Source organism: Myxocyprinus asiaticus, chromosome 20 (genome assembly GCF_019703515.2).
Source record: "Myxocyprinus asiaticus isolate MX2 ecotype Aquarium Trade chromosome 20, UBuf_Myxa_2, whole genome shotgun sequence".
Classification (NCBI taxonomy): domain Eukaryota; kingdom Metazoa; phylum Chordata; class Actinopteri; order Cypriniformes; family Catostomidae; genus Myxocyprinus; species Myxocyprinus asiaticus.
This window is the reverse complement of record NC_059363.1, coordinates 45,303,595-45,323,016: the sequence shown is the minus strand read 5'-3', so window position 1 is coordinate 45,323,016 and position 19,422 is coordinate 45,303,595. Positions and strand designations below refer to the sequence as shown.

The 19,422-nt window shown below is 40.4% G+C and overlaps 1 protein-coding gene across 1 annotated transcript in view; it reads right to left on the bottom strand.

Annotated features, from left to right (window-relative positions):
* Window positions 1–19,008, bottom strand: part of LOC127410925 (otoferlin) — a 61,665-nt gene extending 42,657 nt beyond the window's left edge. Inside the window, exons 1-19 of the mRNA XM_051646176.1 lie at window positions 18,963–19,008; window positions 17,937–18,039; window positions 17,719–17,773; window positions 16,726–16,857; window positions 16,467–16,529; window positions 16,284–16,368; window positions 16,030–16,189; window positions 14,356–14,542; window positions 13,496–13,682; window positions 11,837–12,060; window positions 11,373–11,481; window positions 5,535–5,712; window positions 5,315–5,435; window positions 3,864–3,964; window positions 3,467–3,557; window positions 3,237–3,353; window positions 2,979–3,131; window positions 2,230–2,419; window positions 2,014–2,138 (exon numbers count right to left, since the gene is read on the bottom strand). Of these exons, the coding sequence (XP_051502136.1) occupies window positions 2,014–2,138; window positions 2,230–2,419; window positions 2,979–3,131; window positions 3,237–3,353; window positions 3,467–3,557; window positions 3,864–3,964; window positions 5,315–5,435; window positions 5,535–5,712; window positions 11,373–11,481; window positions 11,837–12,060; window positions 13,496–13,682; window positions 14,356–14,542; window positions 16,030–16,189; window positions 16,284–16,368; window positions 16,467–16,529; window positions 16,726–16,857; window positions 17,719–17,773; window positions 17,937–18,039; window positions 18,963–19,008 (2,427 nt within the window). The remainder of the gene's footprint in view (window positions 1–2,013; window positions 2,139–2,229; window positions 2,420–2,978; window positions 3,132–3,236; window positions 3,354–3,466; window positions 3,558–3,863; window positions 3,965–5,314; window positions 5,436–5,534; window positions 5,713–11,372; window positions 11,482–11,836; window positions 12,061–13,495; window positions 13,683–14,355; window positions 14,543–16,029; window positions 16,190–16,283; window positions 16,369–16,466; window positions 16,530–16,725; window positions 16,858–17,718; window positions 17,774–17,936; window positions 18,040–18,962) is intronic.
* Window positions 19,009–19,422: the final 414 nt, after the last annotated feature.

Genomic DNA, 19,422 nt, shown 5'->3' with positions numbered 1-19,422 from the left:
GGAGCTTGTGGTGGACTTCAGAAGAAAAGACAGAGAACACAGTCCCATCACCATCAATGGAGCACCATTGCAGAGAGTCAGCAGCTTCAAGTTCCTGGGTGTCCACATCACTGAGGAACTCACATGGTCCATCCACACTGAAATCGTTGTGAAGAAGGCTCATCAGCGCCTCTTCTTCCTGAGACGGCTGAGGAAGTTTGGAATGAACCGCCACATCCTCACACGGTTCTACACCTGCACTGTAGAGAGCATCCTGACTGGCTGCATCTCCGCCTGGTATGGCAATAGCCAACCCACAACCGCAAAGCACTGCAAAGGGTGGTGCGAACTGCCAGACACATCATCGGAGGTGAGCTTCCCTCCCTCCAGGACATATATACCAGGCAGTGTGTGAAAAATCTCGGAGGATCATCAGAGACTCCAGCCACCCGAGCCATGGGTTGTTCTCACTGCTACCATCAGGCAGGCGGTATCGCAGCATCAGGACCCGCTCCAGCCATGATAGCTTCTTCCCCCAAGCAATCAGACTTTTGAACTCTTGATCTCCCACGATCAATATACATCAGCACTGCACTTTATTACTCTTACTCTTATATCTCACACCGGACTGTCATAAATTATATTATTATTATATTATATTCTCTCTTAACAACTTACTATCAGCCGACAGCCTGAATGTCAATACAGTACAATACAACCAACTGTACATTTTATATATACTATATATACTTTTTTTATTGAATAATGTGTATCTATATTGTGTGTATTGTACTGTACAGAGTATGTTATTATTTGTATATTGTTGAGTGCAATTATGTGTATATTAGACTTTAAATTGTGTTGTGTTAATTTTATGTTATTGTAAATTGGTATATGTCTCATCACTGTCAAGACTGCTATATTGATCGAACTGCACCCAAGAATTTCACACACTTGTGTATATGGCTGCACTTGTGTATATGGCTGTGTGACAATAAAAGTGATTTGATTTGATTAGATTTTTTTGATTTGTAAACAGAAATTAACTGCAAAATTGTGAAAATTAAATTAGAGTATAAAACAGAAGAATTAGAGTAAACATTTTGCAATTTTAAACGTTCTATATTAAATAATTTATTCTGCATTGTTGATGTGTTATTGTCTCACCCCCTCATTTCTGTGTGTGTGTGTGTGTGTGTGTGTGTGTGTGTGTTTAGAAAAACATGCTCTGTGTTATAGTCTCACCCTTTAATTTCTGTGTGTGTATTGTGTGCATTGTGGCTGATTTATTGATTGTATCTGACAGATCAAAAACCAAATTTCTCTGTGTTATGGTCTTTCCCATTCATTTTCAATGGCCGGTCAATTTTGACAGCGACAACCAAAGGTGTCATTTTTATTTATGACCAATTAGACTTATCGAATCATGGCCAAATTATTTTTTTATGTTCAGATTGCAAGTGGAGGAAAAGTTACTTTGATAAAGAAAACCATTTTTATTAAATAAGCAGAAGTGATTCCGGTCAAAAATGACCGAAGATCATAGGAGGGTTAAGTGCATGTAAACGTGGTAGGTCTTAACAGAATGAAAGATATATATATGGAATTAAAGATATTGAATCCTCAGCAAAGTCAAATAATGTCCACACAGCAAACAAACAAAAAGGAAATATACTTCCACCTACAGGTGGAGAGCTTTCAGGAAACACCAAATCGTTGAACTATGTTGGTAAAGATGAATCTTGCGACCATAGTTTGCTAACAATGCTTTTGGGAAATGCACCCCTGGGCGGGTCACTTAAAACAAACTTTTTATATTTATAGGACCACAGAGACACAGTGTTTACATTTTTTGAAGGAAAATTAACCGACAAATGGCTTACTTATAGTTGTTTCTTCATATTAAGGTAGGATTCGAGAATTAATTTTAACATAAATAAATATCACCTTCACAGTTCAAATTTGCTTGAATGCTTAAATTTGCTCATTCTGCAGGAAGTGCACGCTAAATGACAATTGAAATAAAAATCTCACCTCTGTAACTTGACTGTGAGTAGAAAAGAAAATTCTGGCGAAAGGGTCTGACAGGCCTGTGCTGTCCGCCGCAAACAGACTGCGAGCCTGATACATGTGCACCCTCAACTGGAAGATCTGCTTCACTGTTTAGAGACATTAAATCAAGTTATCACTGACTTCAGTACTAAACGGCCAATCTGAAATCATTCATGTAAATGATCTGGAGCATCTTACTGGAGTAGATCAAGCTGATGGGGGGTGAGGCGTGAATTCCGGGCCCTTTGACCACCTTATTCTCCTCAAACCCATTTGGTAGTCCGCTCAAATAGTCCTTACGCTGCCTGTTCAGGCCGAGCCACAGATACAGCTCAGTTTTGGCTTGTACAGTCCAGCCGGCTGGCCCAAAACTCTTCTTGCCAGGGAGCTATTGAAAGAGGAGTCACATCAACACTCCAGATATTCTTGAGCGATGCATGAAGAAAATTAGCACTTGTTGATAAAATACATCAGGTGTGCATATTGTTTTGTGTAAAAAAAAACAAAAAAAAAAACAAAAAAAAATTTTTTGGCAACATTTTACATTAATGTTCCACTTGTCAAGGGATTATAAAGGTCTTAATTAATGACTAGTAATTCAGTTACAAATGCAAATGTTGCTATAACTGCTTATAAATGAATTATTATGTATTTGTAAATGACTTAGTAGTCATTAATGAACCCTTTTATAAACCCTTAAAAAGGTAACATTAATGCAAAGTGTTAAACATTTATTATTTGTTTTCCCTTGAGGGTCACTTAATTTTCCTCTCTTAATCACAAAATGAGCAACAGCACTTTGCTGCGAATACACACGGGTTTGCTGTCAAGTTCTCTTATAAGATCCCTTATAATATGAGCCCTTTAAAGAAAGTATTGTGACTTATTATAAATTGGCAATTGCTGTTTTGAAGAAATGTTCTGCATGTGAGTACATTTAACCCAACCTTGAAAAAGATTGTCTGGACCTTCCCACAATCCTTCCCGGTCTCTTCCTCAACAGAAGAGAAGAGAATGTCTTTGGAGGGAACGCGAGCATATGCGATGCGCTTGTTGTTGCTCATCATCCATATGTAAATATCTGGAATACTATGTTGAGGCTACGATAAAAGAGAACATCTAATGAGTATTTTACAATAATATGAATTAATCGATCAACCACACAATCAAGCTCAATCATTTTTTATTCAGCTTTTGTGTGCTACCTCATCAGACAGGAATCTCAGCTTTTGGAGGAAGTTTTGTGCCAGTTTTATTTTGTCTCTCACGTTGCTTTTCTTAACTTGTGATCGCATCGTCTTGGCTTGTTGGCCCATGTTTTCCTGAGGATACAACAACGAACTTCAGCAACAGACACAATAATAAATGCAATCGCAATATTGGATTTTAACAATCAATACCAATTGCATGTAACGGAGCTCCGTGAGAGTTTTACCAGTTCCTGCATGCATGACTTCAGCCTCTCGCGGTCCAGTTTTGTCCTCCCAGCCTGATTTTGGTCATTGTTCGCCAGTGTTACAAAGGTACTGAAACAGTTAACAAATTTGTTATTCTTTTATACTTTTAAAAATATAAAAAATTGTTCAGTGAAGAAGTTTTGTGGTAATGGTTTCATTTAATGGTCATTCTCAGGAAACAGTGCCATTTGCGCTTGGAAATTCACTTTTGCACCACACCACCAATATAACAATAATGAAATACTAATATTAATTGTAAAAGAAACTAATTTCAGTATCCTGTTAATTATATCAGTAGTAAGTCATGGAGACACAAATGGTTTCCTGAGAATTACCCATAACCTCTTCAAGACTTGCAGAACAACATGTATGCACCTGCAGCCGTTGCTCAGGTCCTCCAGGACGCCTCTGAGTCTGCGTTCAGGATAAGCCTTCTCTGTTTTAATGATCTCCTGCACATCATTTAATCCTTCTTCCTATAGGAAACAGTATCTGAATTAAAACCATGGTTTCCGCCAAGGTTACTACAATAAATCTACAGTAAAACCATGGTTGATTTATTTTTCGAGGGAACCCAAACAGACCGATCTCACAGTGAAATTGGAGACAATATGTTGACATTTCTTTAGCAAAGATAACCCTACACTGCCCCCAGTGGCCAAAGCAGTAAGTGTTGTTGGGCATATGGGCATGTGCCAGCTCCATTTTGCAGGTGAAATGTCCACAGTGGGGTGCCAAATGCGAGTTGTGAAGCGAGTTGATTTCAGCTGTACAGGCTGTAATACAGTGAAGAGGAATGCATATTTTATAAACTGATCCCCCCAACCCAAACCCCAAACCTTAACCTAACCATCAGTGGAGTAAAAAGTAATATTAGCGTGAAAAATACAACCTCCAAATCACGCTCATCACTAATAATGCAAACACGATTAATTCCTGGTATCGATGTGGGATACAACCCCAGGTCTTCAACCCCAGGTCTTCCAAGCTTCTGACAAAATGCGCATCCTGTCGCATCACGAGGGAAGGAAAACACACTGGAGCTGATGCAAAAATGTCTGATAGGAGATGGTGCTTGTCAGTGAGTCGGCATAATGTCACTGATCCTAGGGTACCGGAACTATCAGAAACAACATGACGACTTAACGTGTGATCATGTTGACCCAAAATAATTGCGAGGGAGAAAACAAAACTATTTCAGAAAATCTAATGGCTCATAAGATGACTTGCATGCAAAAAAGCAGTCTAAGGGTGAGAAGATTATTTAAAACAGATTCTTCATTTTGTGTGACATATCCCAGTACAAATATTTTGCTGTAGACCTTTTTAATTGTTTCCCTGTAGCTTTAGTGGTGAAGCATTGAGCTAGCAACTCCAAAGTCAAAGGTATGACTCTTAGGGAACACATAAATTGACAATGTAGCTTAAATGCACTGTAAGTCTATCTAAAATTTTATTTAAAATCTAATTATGGGTAGGTTTAGGTTAGGCTTGGAGTTTGGGTTAGGAAAAAATGAATTCCAGGTTGATTAAAATGTTAATAAAACATTATTTGGAGATATTTTTGGCTTGTATACATTATTCAAGCCTCATCTGTTGGTGGACATTTCACCTGGAAACTGCAGAAACCGAGAGCAATGTATTTCAGGTTTTGCAAACTCAAAATGGCAACCATGTGTTCCCAAATGTTGCTAAAGGAGCATGGTGCATTCGGATGTCCATGCCACTGTCCCCATTTTAGCTATGTTAGGTGTTGGTGATGGAATATTATGTTGTAAATACTGCACCGCCAATTGCAGTAATTTAACTCATGTCTGATTTATTACCAATTTATCTGCGATGTTGTCCATGATGTTGGCATTATAAAGTCGCCTTCTTTGGTCTTGCCACCAGCTCTTGATATAGATACAGGGTTTTCTCTCAAAATAAGGGAGATGGAAATAGTTTCTGCCAAATGAAAAGAATAGATATTGTAATGCAAATTTTTTGAAAGAATGCAAAAAATAAATTGGTTCTGGATCAGCACAATCATTCGAGTAACTGAACCTGTCAGTGATCACGGGTTTCATTGGAGGCGTGGTGGACACTGAAGTCATCTCTCCATCATCATCAACCTCTTCATCACTGGAGCCGTGAATGAGCTCTGACTCCTCATCTCCATCTCCTCCTTTACTCTTCTTGGTTTTTGGTTTGGTTGGAGTGTCAACTTCACTGCCGTAGTTTCCTTGATTTGAGAGGAATGTTTGATCATGTGGATATCTGACACAATTCCCTTAATCATTTAATTACTTGCTTCAGTAATGGATTATTGGACTGGATCTGTTTCACTAAGATTATAAAGATTTTATTTAGTTGGAGGATGTGTGTTTACAATCCCATTTAAGTTTGGATGTCTGCCAGATGATTTCCTAACCATTTGCATAGATTTAGGTAGAGATGGTAGAAACATGTCCCTAACAAATTTCAGAAAATTAGAAATGAAATTAGAAACCAACATTGGGGCAGTTTTCCCTAAACAAAGTAGGGTGCCTACACACTCAGGCAGAGTGTTTTATAGAATGCATCAGCTCCATTTTGAGGGCGTCAGTTTGAAATAAAAGCAGGAAAACAGTGAATTGAATTTCCGACCCGGTCTCATGCAAGTCGTAATAATGGTGCAAGATAAATACGGCCAAATCACTAGTAAGAGTTGGCTCATACAAAAACATACAGTGCAACTTTTAGTTCCAAAGAGAAAAAAAATGAACCAACAAACAATGTTTCCATCCATAACCCAAACTAAACCTAACAATAAAATGTAACCCCTTACCCAAACTCTAAACCTAACGTCATGGTTACTGGTGTAACCTCTGTTCCCTGATGGAGGGAACGAGACGTTGGTGTCGATGTAGTGACACTAGGGGTCACTCTTGGGAGCCCCAGACACCTCTGGTCTTTGATAAAAGGCCAATGAAAATTGGCAAGTGGTATTTGCATGCCACTCCCCCGAACATACGGGTATAAAAGGAGCTGGTATGCAACCACTCATTCAGGTTTTATGCTGAGGAGCCGATATAAGGTCCGGCCATTTCAGCGGGTAGTTCAGCGTTGTGGCAGGAGGGACCAACGTCTCGTTCCCTCCATCAGGGAACGGAGGTTACACCAGTAACCATGACGTTCCCTATCTGTCACTCACTCGACGTTGGTGTCGATGTAGTGACACTAGGGGTCCCTATACAAAACGCCACAAGGCTGAACTGTGTTACGTGAACTGGCGGTGTGTGGTGGGCAGACTTGCTGTGTGCCTCATAGCCAGCACACCAGGTCGACACGTAACCTCCCCCAACACAGTTATGAGTGTTGAACGGCCCTTTCTGGGGACAAGTCGACTACCCAAAGATAGAGACAGGCTTAACCCAGTCGTTGCCTCTTTTCCCCTTCTCTTTTTCCACTCCCTAAAAAAAGAAGGGGGATTATCCGACTGGGCCGCCAAGTCTAGTCGGGGGTGTCCCTCCCAAGGGGAGGACACCGCGGAGACCACACCTCACCCCGGGGGGGGGGGGGGATATTTAAGTGGAAAAATACGTCACATGGTCTTTCCAACCATGTGGAGAGCCTTCAAGGTAGATCCTGCCCAATGGGGGAGGAGGTACTACAGCATGGAGACTGGGGCAGAGGGGCTCTGCCCAAGGAAGACGCAGTTTGCCAGCAGGGAAACGAGTTAGCGGAAGATATAGATCGCATGGGGTTAGCCTTACAGAGAACCGCCACATGCGGAGCACCTACCCCAGAACCGGGCTCTTAGTTAGCGCATGTACTGGGCCGGCAGTGAGTATCTCCGAAAACTCGACTGCCACAGGGCTCGGAGGAAGTCAAACAGGGAACAACTTTTGTGAACACCACTGGGAATTAACAGCGCATGTCTTCAGCTCAAAAGGAGGTGGAAGGCGCTATGTGCAAGTGATACACCCAGCCGGCTATCCCGGGCTTATCCACTTAGGTTGCATGCCACTACCGGGTGGAACCGGTTTCGTCCCAGGAGGTTGTAGAACCTTGCAAAGGTGTTGGGTGTTGCCCAGCCCGCTGCTCTACAAATGTCTGTTAGAGAGGCACCTCTGGCCAGGGCCCAAGAAGCCGCTACACCACGGGTAGAATGGGCTCGTAGCCCTACCGGGGGCGGCATGTCTTGGGCGAGATATGCCATAGATATGGCATCAACAAGCCAGTGAGTGATCCTCTGCTTGGAGACAGCGCTTCCTTTCCGCTGTGCACCAAAGCAGACAAAGAGCTGCTCAGAGAGTCTAAAGCTCTGCGTGCGATCCAAATAGATGCGCAAAGCGCACACCGGACACAGCAACGCCAGGGCTGGGTCTGCCTCCTCCTGGGGCAACACTTGCAGGTTCACCACCTGGTCCCTAAAAGGAGTGGTGGGAACCTTGGGCACATAGCCCGGTTGGGGTCTCAGGATCACATGAGAATAGCCCAGACCGAACTCCAGGCACGTTTCGCTGACAGAGAACGCTTGCAGGTCACCTACCCTCTTGATGGAAGTGAGCGCAGTCAGGAGGGCAGTCTTCAGGGAGAGTGCCTTAAGCTTGACTGACTGCAAAGGCTCAAAGGGGGCTCTCTGTACGCCCTGAAGAACTACGGAGAGATCCCATGAGGGAACGAGGGGCGTTCTGGAGGGATTCAGCCTCCTAGCGCCTCTTAGGAACCTGATGATCAGGTCATGCTTCCCTAAGGACTTACCGTCAACTGCGTCGTGGTGTGCTGCTATGGCAGCAATGTACACCTTCAAGGTGGAAGGGGACAGCCTCCCTTCCAACCTCTCCTGCAGGAAGGAAAGCACTGATCCGACTGCGCATCTCTGGGGGTCTTCGTGTCGAGAAGAACACCACTTAGCGAACAGATGCCACTTCAAGGCATACAGGCGCCTCGTAGAGGGGACCCTAGCCTGAGTGATCGTGTCTACCACCGCCACCTAGGTCTTCCGCGTCCCGTCCAGGGACCAGACATGGAGATTCCAGAGGTCTGGGCGCGGGTGCCAGAGGGTGCCCCGTCCCTGAGAAAGAAGGTCCTTCCTCAGGGGAATTTGCCAGGGGGGAGCTGTCGTGAGGAGCGTGAGGTCCAAGAACCATGTCTGGGTGGGCCAGTAGGGTGCTACCAGGATGACCTGCTCCTCGTCCTCCCTGACCTTGCACAGAGTCTGTGCAAGTAGGCTCACTAGGGGAAACGCATATTTGCGAATGCCAGGGAGCCAGCTGTGTGCCAGCGCGTCTATGCCGAGGGGAGCCTCGGTGAGGGCGTACCAGAGCGGGCAGTGGGAGGATTCTTGGGAGGCGAATAGGTCCACCTGTGCCTGACCGAATCGACTCCAAATCAGCTGGACCACCTCGGGGTGGAGTCTCCACTCTCCCCTGCGGGAAACCTGCCGTGACAGTGCATCCGCTGTAGCGTTGAGGTTGCCCGGGATACGAGTGGCTCGCAGCGACTTGAGGTGCTGCTGACTCCAGAGGAGGAGACGGCGGGCGAGTTGTGACATACAGCGGGAGTGCAGACCGCCTTGGTGGTTGACATATGCTACCGCTGCCGTGCTGTCTGTCCGAACTAGCACGTGCTTGCCCTGGATCAACGGCCGGAACCTCCGCAGGGCGATCAGAATTGCCAGTAACTCGAGGCAGTTGATGTGATGTGGGTAGTGAGAGCAGGGGAACTGCGGAGTCAGGGTCGGGCAGTAAAAGGTGCCTCCCATGACTTCGTCAGCTCCTCATGCACCTCCAGGAAGAATGGCACTGGAGCGGGGCGCGGCTGGTCTGAGCGGCGCCGCGAGCCCAGAAACCAATCATCAAGCCGCGAGGGTTCAGGGGAGAGCGGAGGGTTCCACTCTAGCCCGACGCTCGCTGCCGCCCAGGAAAGCATGTCCGTCATTTCAGCATCGGCCTGTAACTGGGCGACCATCCCCGAAGGGGGAAGCCCAGCTGAGGCTTCTGCGTCCAACTGGACAAGCCCGCTCTCCGATGCTGTGCTCGAGAGCTCATCATCTTCGCGGGCCTTGAACAAGAAGCCAGACTCGCCGTGCGACGAGCCGGCGAACTCATCCGGAAGCCCGACTGGGGCAGACAAGCGTGCTGGGGAATGGGAGGTCCGTGGGGGGATACCCGGCGGAGGCGATCCCATTGAGGTCCCCAAATCACCCCCAGCGCCAGCCGCGCTGACCTCAAACCCGTAGGTAGGAGGACCAAGGCGGGGAGCCGCTGGGGTGGCTTACTTCCTTACGAAAGCAAGCCGCGACCGCAACGTTGCCATGGTCATGTTCTCGCAGTGAGAACATGAACCATTCATAAACACTGCCTCCGTGTGGGTCGCGCCCAGACACGAAAGACAGCGATCATGACCATCCGAAGTTGAGAGAAAACGACCGCAACCAGGAATAACACATGAACGGAAAGGCATCTTTAGAAAGACGCGTCTTTAAAAAGACGTTCCGTGTGTGCGCTCTTTTAGAGAAATATACTCTTTTAGAGGGGAAATACGCTCTTTTAGAAAATATACTCTCTAGTTTTTCTGCCGAAGCACCCAGGGGCGTTCTCTGCAGTGCACCAGTGCAGAGGAGGGAGAAGCCGCTGAAATGCGCCGTCAGATCCAGCAGAGGTGAATGAACAGTGCTATTCAGCTCAATGAGCATGACCGTTCGGCTCCGAAGAGAAAATCTGAATGAGTGGTTGCATACCAGCTCCTTTTATACCCGTATGTTCGGGGGAGTGGCATGCAAATACCACTCGCCAATTTTCACTGGCCTTTTATCAAAAACCAGAGGTGTCTCGGGCTCCCAAGAGTGACCCCTAGTGTCACTACATCGACACCAACGTCGAGTGAGTGACAGACAGGGAACCATTATTTTAATAGGAAAATAGCTTTGAATGAATAAATATGGAAAAAGTAACCAGATTTGTTCACAGACAGTTTCCTCACTTAAAATAAATTAATGGATTGGAGGCTAGCTTAAATCTGATGCTTGTATTGTATTGATTCGAAATACTGTTTGTTGATTGGTTGGTCTAAAAGTCATCCATTTATAGCTTGGCTCATGCAATATTTCATGATTTTGCCATCTTAAATTATTACGAGTTGTCATGAGACTATTGCTGGGTGTCCATCCAACTATTTTTATGCAAATTTAACATTTTCGTTTGAGAAAACCTGATTGGAAATGCTTCATTGCAAAAAATTGAGAGTTACCGCAAACTTGCTGCAAATTCACAACTCATTATTTCACATGCAAAAGAGCTTTGTGACAAACTCTTCATTGTTGCCAACACTACCGGCTGCATACTTCTGGTAAACATTTAAGGCAAATAGCAAGCTCCCCCTTAAAAAAAATCTAGAGTCCTGACAAACCTGCCGCAAATTTACAACTCATTATTTTCACATTCAAATAAGCTTGCGATTTGCTGCAAATATTTGCCAGAAGTTTGCAGCTCTTCAGCGGTAGTGGTGAACCTGCAGCAAAACTTTGGTGAGACTTTGCTGCAAAGCTCATTTGCATATGAAAATAATGAGTGGCGAATTTGCGGCAAGTTTGTATCAAGTTTTCGGCATGTTTGCCAGAACTTTAGAATTTCTGTATTGTGCAAAAATATTTCGCAAAAAAAATTTGCTTAAAATTTTGTGTGCTAGACAGAGGTGGATTTTGTAGAGTTTCACATAAGTCAAAATTAAGGTGATGGAAACAGTTTATTTTCATAAAACGATGATGTGTTTTGACCACTTGTGCACGTGTTTCTGCTCCTGCTCAGTATGAGTATGGTCTGATGAACAGGGTGAAAACACTTTTTTTTTTTTTAATATGATTTACAGTAGATGTTGCTATGCAAAGAATAGGGTTAGAGTTATAGGCTGTTTTACCTATTGTAACCTCAAAATTGATGGGTTTGTCTCCAATCTTCCTGTCAATCATGGTGGCCTCAAGAAAACATCCAAAGAGAAAGAATTCCTCAATCTTTCCTGTGATATTCTAGATATAAAGAAGAAAAACAAATGATTAAAAATGTACACATTTTGAGTGCACATGGGTTTTCTTTAGATTCTGATCAAATAAAAAAATGCTGATGTCATTGTGCTCATAAACTATTTACAACAATTCTGGAACACTTGTGGAAGTTTTCTCAAACTGATAAATTTTTAATAGCATGTCACATGCAGAATGCAGCGAAAATTTGGCTCAAACTCTGCTGTAGATGATTGTCTTGCACAACAAAGGACTACTATGAGTATTACTGCTAAATTAATAATGTAGGTAATTAAATAAAGACTATATATAATTCACTATAACTGCCCTGTCACAACCCTCCTATCAATGGGTCACTTACATCTGAGATGTTGGGTATCCCCTCCACCTGTACCTCTGTGGAGCTCATGACATCAGGAGAGGAGGTGTCCAGTATCTCCACGGCCAGATTGACCAACAGCCGAGCCCGGAATGACACCCCCTCCCCTAGTCCTTCATTCAGGTCCTGGTACTCGTCCATGAGAGTGTAGCTCCGTGTTGAACCATACATGTTGACCCAAGCTGGCCCCAGAGTGGGGAGAAAGCCTAACAATGAGAGCCAAATAAACATTCTTAACCCATTCAATTGGATCAGGGTTTCCACAAGTTTTGACCACTGATTAAGTCATACACGTTTGCTGGAAAAGTATTTGTAAAAATAATGTAGTGCAACAGAGTGAGTGCTATATAGATTACACTCAAAACAAAAACACGTTCTTGCTGATAAAACATTTAGGTATAGAAATTAGAATTTTCACAATTTTAATATTCCCAGATTTGATATTTCCATGAACATTGAACTGTTGCATTTTTTATGTTCTCTAGTGATGGTTATGGAGGGATATAGTGGACAAAATCAAATAAAACTATTATGAAATAATTAAATGTCATGCAATTTTGCAATTAATAAATAAGAATACAGTTACAATTAAATTAAGCACCATATTTATGTAAAGTGAAAAATGGCAAAATACACCTTGAAATTTAAACTGTAATTTTTGTACTCAATTTGTGAGAAAATGTATTTGTTTTTGAGTGTTGCATCGACTTGATTTGATTGTATTTTTATTTATTGATTGTTACATTTCATTATGTAATTGGGTGTTTCTTCATCTTCAGGCACTTTTAGCACTGTTGACTACTAGAAAGTTAAGTCTCGTTAAAACATTTTTTCATTTTTAATATTTGTGAAATAAAATAGCTGACTCCTTAACATTAAATGTATCCTACATGCACACTATTAAATCATTTCACACTTTTTGCATAATTTGGCAAAATTACACCTCGATTGGAAATGACGGCCAATAAAAAGTGATATTTCCCTTGATACTTCTTTGTTTTGTCTCATATTTCATCTCAAGCATGCTCTTCATGGACACTTTTTACCACTTGGTTAACAAGTACACAAACATTTGAAAATAAATTATTAGGGGCAAAAATTGTTTGATGTGGTGGAAATGATGCCACAACTGTGGGACAGATGCAATTTTGTAAAAATGTATAGCAATCATTTCCACACAATAAATATTAAAATGGTTTGTGTTTATTTAACTCTTTGATTTAGTGATCATTGTTTTAAACATGTAATAATTTGTATTTTTATAAATGGATTTTCATAGTTTTAAAAGTCTGGGTCTGGGACATGGCAAAAACAGTCAAATCTTATTAAATTTATCTTATTTAATGATTTAATCAATTTTGCCAAATATATTACATTGCAAGGTGCATTTCATATGATTTCATTTTACATGAATACATTTATACATTTATTTATGTCCACATTTCATTATATTTTTTATTATTGATTTCAACATTTAATGACATATTTTTCATTTTTATTTTTGTCTGCTATACCCCTCCATATATGGCCTGCCTACTTAAGAATCTGAGACAAAACGTAATGGAATAAAAGCAAGTGGAGAAACATCTTTAGGACAGGCTACATATTTTCTTTGCTGTTGTGTATAAAAAACCCTTTTACCTTTGTCTCCGTCATTAGCGATCTTTTGTAGGTCAATGAAATGTGTTCCGATGGCCACATCATTTACTTTATCTGAGTCTCGGATCTGCAGCTTCATTCTCCGGCACAGAGGTGGAAACTGCTCTGTAAAAACAACCTGTTCATTCCAGATGGGCTCATAGCTGCTCTTCTGAATGGACGTTTTTCCCTATGTTGTGGACAAATGAAAACTTCAGTTCTCGTAGTGAAAATGGAGGCTGGTGAATTTTTCTAGTTGTGAGAATTAGTGACAGACCAGTATACCATCCAGGCAGATAAATCGGCTGATAATCAACCGTTTTGTGTTGGGAGTTTAGTGGCTTTTAGTTCATGTCTTTTAGCTTTCTAGCCAGTTTACTATTAAAAGTACAGCATCTCTTTTTCAAACTGACCAAAATCTTTGATGATTCATCTTGCACTATACAGAGTTTTGTCTAATTTGTCCAGTTTTGGTTCACGGCTGTAACATAAACTAAAGTCCATTGGCTATTTAAATAAAAGGGAGGAGTTCTTTGATATCATCTGCTCCAACTACCTGTTTCAATAGGAAATACAGTATGTCAACACAGGAAAGAAAACTTTGCACGTCAAGCCGTTACATGGCATCAAAATTTACATCCTTGTCATAGTGCACATTTCCTGTTTTCCAGTTTTTTTATTTAGCTAATTTTGATTCAATATTGTGTAAAATAAGTGTTTGTTTAAATTCAGAAATGTTGTGTACATATTATTTTCGATCATTAAATTGAATTATATCAGCATAATAATGGCCATCAGCCCCCCTGCACTCTAGATAACGACACTAATCAGTTGAAACACTAGTTTCTAAGAATCCAGCCTACCTTCTGTCCTGCAAATTGCACCTGGACATATGGATCAACCAAGTCCTTATTTTCTCCAATGAAAGCTTTTTTGACATTAGCCATAATGCTGGTGTTCATTTTGGGCAACCCCTCGGCTCTGTATATTTTCACATAGAATCTTGCCCACTGACGTTCAGCTGGGACGTCTTCTGGCAACAGAAGATTCCTGAAACAAGAAAAATAAGAAATCTGTGTTTCAGGGTATGGAATTGCCTTGATAAGATATGTGCACTGTTGCACAATTATCTGGGTGACTTTGGCTTTGTATTGTTCTGTTAGAGGTAAAAGTATCGGAGTGACTATAGGTGTAAATAGCACTTGCCACACAGTGCGGCTATTTGCACTCCAATAGTCTTGTGGAAACACAGAACCTGAAGATAAACTGCACCCCCTTCTGTTGCTACAGTGGCATTGGGTGTAATGACGGTGTGTGGATGTGCTTTTCTGTTGCGGACGACCCGGGTTAGACTCTGCATTTTGTCCCACTTTTTCTCATCCTGTTTCTTGTCCCCACTCTTAATATTTCCTTTAAAACTACTTATTTTAATAGATAAAAATGATTATAAAGGTTTAATCCAGGTAAAACTGTCTATGCACTATAGTAGTAACCATTTTTTTTTGGCGGTAGCCAAAGTTTTAATGCAATTAACTATGATATTCCTGCAGTAATATGGTGTTAATATAGTAACCATGTTTAATTTTGTGGTTACTATGATTTTAATACTAAATACCATGGTGATACTTTAGTAAAAAACATGGTTAATTTTTGTAAGGTTAGGTAAGGGTAGGGTTAGGTTTAGGTGGGGGTTGGTGCAGGATGTCTGTGGGTCTCTAAATAAAAACAATTATCACGCTACAGTGATGCCCTTAACCTGTACGTCAGTATTTAATTAGGTGTGTAAATAACATCTAACACTATTTGCACTTGTGCAAAGTGCAAAGAAGCTGCTTTTGGTTGCTATTTACACAGTGCAAATAGCATCTGCATAAAATTATATATATGGTATTAAACTACAATATATTTTCACATTTCCTGAAGAAAATGTGAGTGGTGCTTGACTGTGTAAAATTTGCTGCTGGTGTTGCTGGTGGTTGCCAGGGCATTACTGTGCAGTTGTTAAAGTGTTCTGAGTGGTTTTAGTTGTTATTTAATGTGTTCTCAGTGGCCACTAGTGACCTACCCATAGAAAGGTTTTCAGGGACTTGTGAATTTAAATGACAGATCTGGCACAAATGGTGAGGGATGAATTATCCTCAGAATTTAATACCTAGGGTTTAGGGGTTTGTTCAGATCACTAACCATAAGAATAACCACTGCCTGAACCTTGGACTTAGGATGCATGATTTCCTGTAAAGCTGCTTTGAATTGATGTGTGTTGTGATAAGCGCTATACAAATAAAAAATGACTTAACTTGACTTGACAGTAACAGTAACTGGGCCGGTACTAGGATGCAATCTTTGTTGGTGCACTTGTACGTTTAGGGGGTCCAATGTTGATCATTTCGCTGTCAGTCATTGAGGGGGCATCAGGAATGTCTGGGGGAGCTCGAGGGAAAATTAGGGGTGCAATGCACCTCCTAGCCCCCCCCTCCAGACCCCGCCATGAATAGTAATGCTTGCCTTAGACAATAGACAATAAACAATATATTTACCCCTCAATTTCATCCTCATCTGTCTCGTTTGCTTTGTGTGGGGTTTTAATAGTGTCGCCCTTTGCAACAACTGCAATGTCACACTTGACGTAGCCTTTACAACCAGCAGTGATGTCATCAGGGTCACACAAAGTGGCCCATTTGTGGAAGAACTGGTGTTCTGTAAAGTTAATTAACATGCAAAGAATTCCTGAAATCCTCCAGCCTTCAGTGAATTCGAGAACTTTAAAATAAAGTAAAATAAGACTGGTTACCAGGTTGTGAATATACTGTGCCCACGTCAAGCTTGAAGCTCCCAACCAGAGTTCCACTTCGCAAAAGATTTTTAGAGTGAATAACCTGCAGACACACAAAATGAAGAGTTGAAAATTTGATGATCCACTAACAAGAGGCCATCTGGCTTTAGCCATCGTGAAGTAATATTAAATGACACTTACAGACACTTTGAGGATCTTGTCAAACATGACATCAGGAGGAACATGGAAGTCGAAAACGAAGTACTGGAAAAAAATATATATATATTTGCCATGAGTTTAAGGGTGGATTTAATCAAAACATTATTATTATTTCCACTGCTATTCAATTAATAAATAATAAAGAAAAGAAACATACATAAAAAAATAAAAATATATAAATAAATAAATAAAAAACACATTTTTGGCATTGGGAAATGTCTAAAATTAGGGAGATACATACCTCATTATAGTAAGGGCAGTTGGTGGACTCCTTCATTGATGTGTACTTCTTATCATCGCCAATTTCTACACACACCACTGGATCCATGTTCAAACCCACCAGCTGTCTTGCTTCTACAACAGTGACACTAACCTAGAAAGAGGGCATAATTCAAATTTTCAGAATATTGAATTTATAGCATGTATTGTTTATAAATATACAAAGGCCCAAAAAGTACTTGGATACTTTAGTCACAATTAAAAATGTAGATGTAAAGATATAAAATATCAAATCATGTGGCATCAACACAAATGACACAAGAAGTTTACACAGAACACTTATATGAGCCATTTTTGCAGCAACTTTTAATGACCTCATGAAATTGAAACTAGAGTTCTGTGACTTTTAGTCCATGTGTGTTAGCTTTGAGGTCATCTTCATGCTAGTGTACTCCAAAATATTGACAAAATTCACTTTAACAGGCATCCATATTTAAAATTTACAGCCTTTCTCCAAGGAGAAAACAGGCCAAAAATATTGATTACTCATCTTGCACTATAGATTTTTGTCCAATCAAATGCTCTCTGGGATGAGAATGTCCCTCCCCCTGCAACAGACCAGCAAATATTTGTTCAGCTGTGACAACCTAAAGCCTATTGGCTATTTTTTTAAAAGGGATGACCCAGACTAACCCTTTGATATGTCTCGCCCAAACTTTCGGTTTCAATATAGGACATACGTCAACACAAGCCAGAAAAAAAATCACTCAGATCTTTGACCAACTGTTGTAAAGGTATTTTAAACTTTTTGAAAAGTACTGTATAAATGTGCTATCTTCCTTTAAATAAATGACACTTGCTTTGATCAAAAGATATTCATTTTTAAGTCTTTTTAAGTGTGACATAGGTGTTCAAATACTTTTTGGAACCAGTGTATTATTTTACAGATTTTTTTTTTTAGATTTATGTAGATCCATTTCCATTACAAATGTCCATTTGCCATATAATCACATACTTGGAAATCCATTGGTCTTCCAGCACTAGGCTCAATCTTGATGTCAGGCTTTGATCTGAAGTATTTAGAGTATTTTTGGATGGGGAAAAATTCTTACATTGATCAGCCAATTATATGTGTTAGAACATAACATGTAAAATATGTCAAATTTAAAAGTAATGTAGAATATCATATCTGAGTTGAACTCATGTGACAGAACAGTAAATAATTATGGTCACCTCTTATTGGAGACATTGGTTGTGACAGCAGTTACTGATGCCAGTGAGATCGTGTCAGGGTCGGGCATCCTCATATCTTCTGTCTCCAGAATGGCTGGTTCATCTTTGAGTAAACATTTTAAATATAACTAGATGTTATTATGAACAGCACTGTGGTTTTCCAATTTTTTGTTTTGCATTAACCAGAGGTAGTTTGAATTAATGCTACAAGCACAATTAAGATGTACCATATATACACATAATTCTATATATTATTCTAATATATTCTTTATATGTATATATAGTTTTTAATATTTGTACAATATATATATATTATATACAGTACTGTGCAAAAGTTTTAGGCACACAAGATGTTTCACAAAAGCATTTGTCTTAAGATGGTTAATTATATCTTCAGCTTTAGTGTGTCAATAGGAATATAAATGTTAGACTCCCAAACATTCCTTTTGCAAATAGAAAAGATTAGAATAGAAGAACAGGGAGCCATGCAACAGATGTCCTGGCCCTCACATTGCCCCCCACTGAACATCGTGTCAGTCTGGGATTACATAAAGAGACAGGAGCAATTGAGACAGCCTAAATAGATAGAAGAACTGTGGTGAATTCTCCAAGAAGCTTGGAACATCCTATCTGCCAACAACCAAGAAAAACTGTGTCCAGGTGTATCTAGGAGAATTGGTGCTGTTTTAAAGGCAAAGGTGGTCACACTGAATATTGATTTAGCTTTTTTTATGTTTACTGGACTTTGTATGATGTTAATTGATAAATGAAAACTATTTATGTCATTATTTTTGAAGATATCCTCACTATGCAACATTTTTCACAAGTGACTAAAACTTTTGCACAGTACTGTATATATATATTATATATACACACTGTATATATTAAATATATTATATTCGCCATTCACTCCAACAATTGATAAATTATACAGAATTATATTAAATAATAATCTAAACAAAGCCTACCATAGAATAAACAACTCCATGCATTTTCATTTTCGCAAAGGTTTAGAAAAGGATTCACCTTGACCTTTGCCATCATCCTTAGCACGATGCTTGTTACGCTTCATTGTTGCGAATGATTTGCTTCAATCCTCTAAGTATGAACATGGAAGTAAAAAAAAAAAAGTTTAAAATCTGATAATAATGTCTTTTGAACTTTATATTACTTTAAACTCATCCATTATTTTTTAATTCAAATTGTACACACAAATACACTGAAAAAGATTTGGTAAAATCTTAGAATAATAATAATAATTCCTTACATTTATATAGCTTTTTTCCTAGACACTTAAAGCACTTTACACAGTAGTGGGGGAATCTCCTTAACTACCACCAAAGTCTAAACTGATTTCAAGTCAACATATTATTGAACATCATGTAATCAACCCGAATATTAGGTTAAGCCAACAAAAATAATTTTAAGGGTTAGATCAGGTAGAAATATTTTTTTAAGATTACAATTGCAGGTTACAACTTTTTAC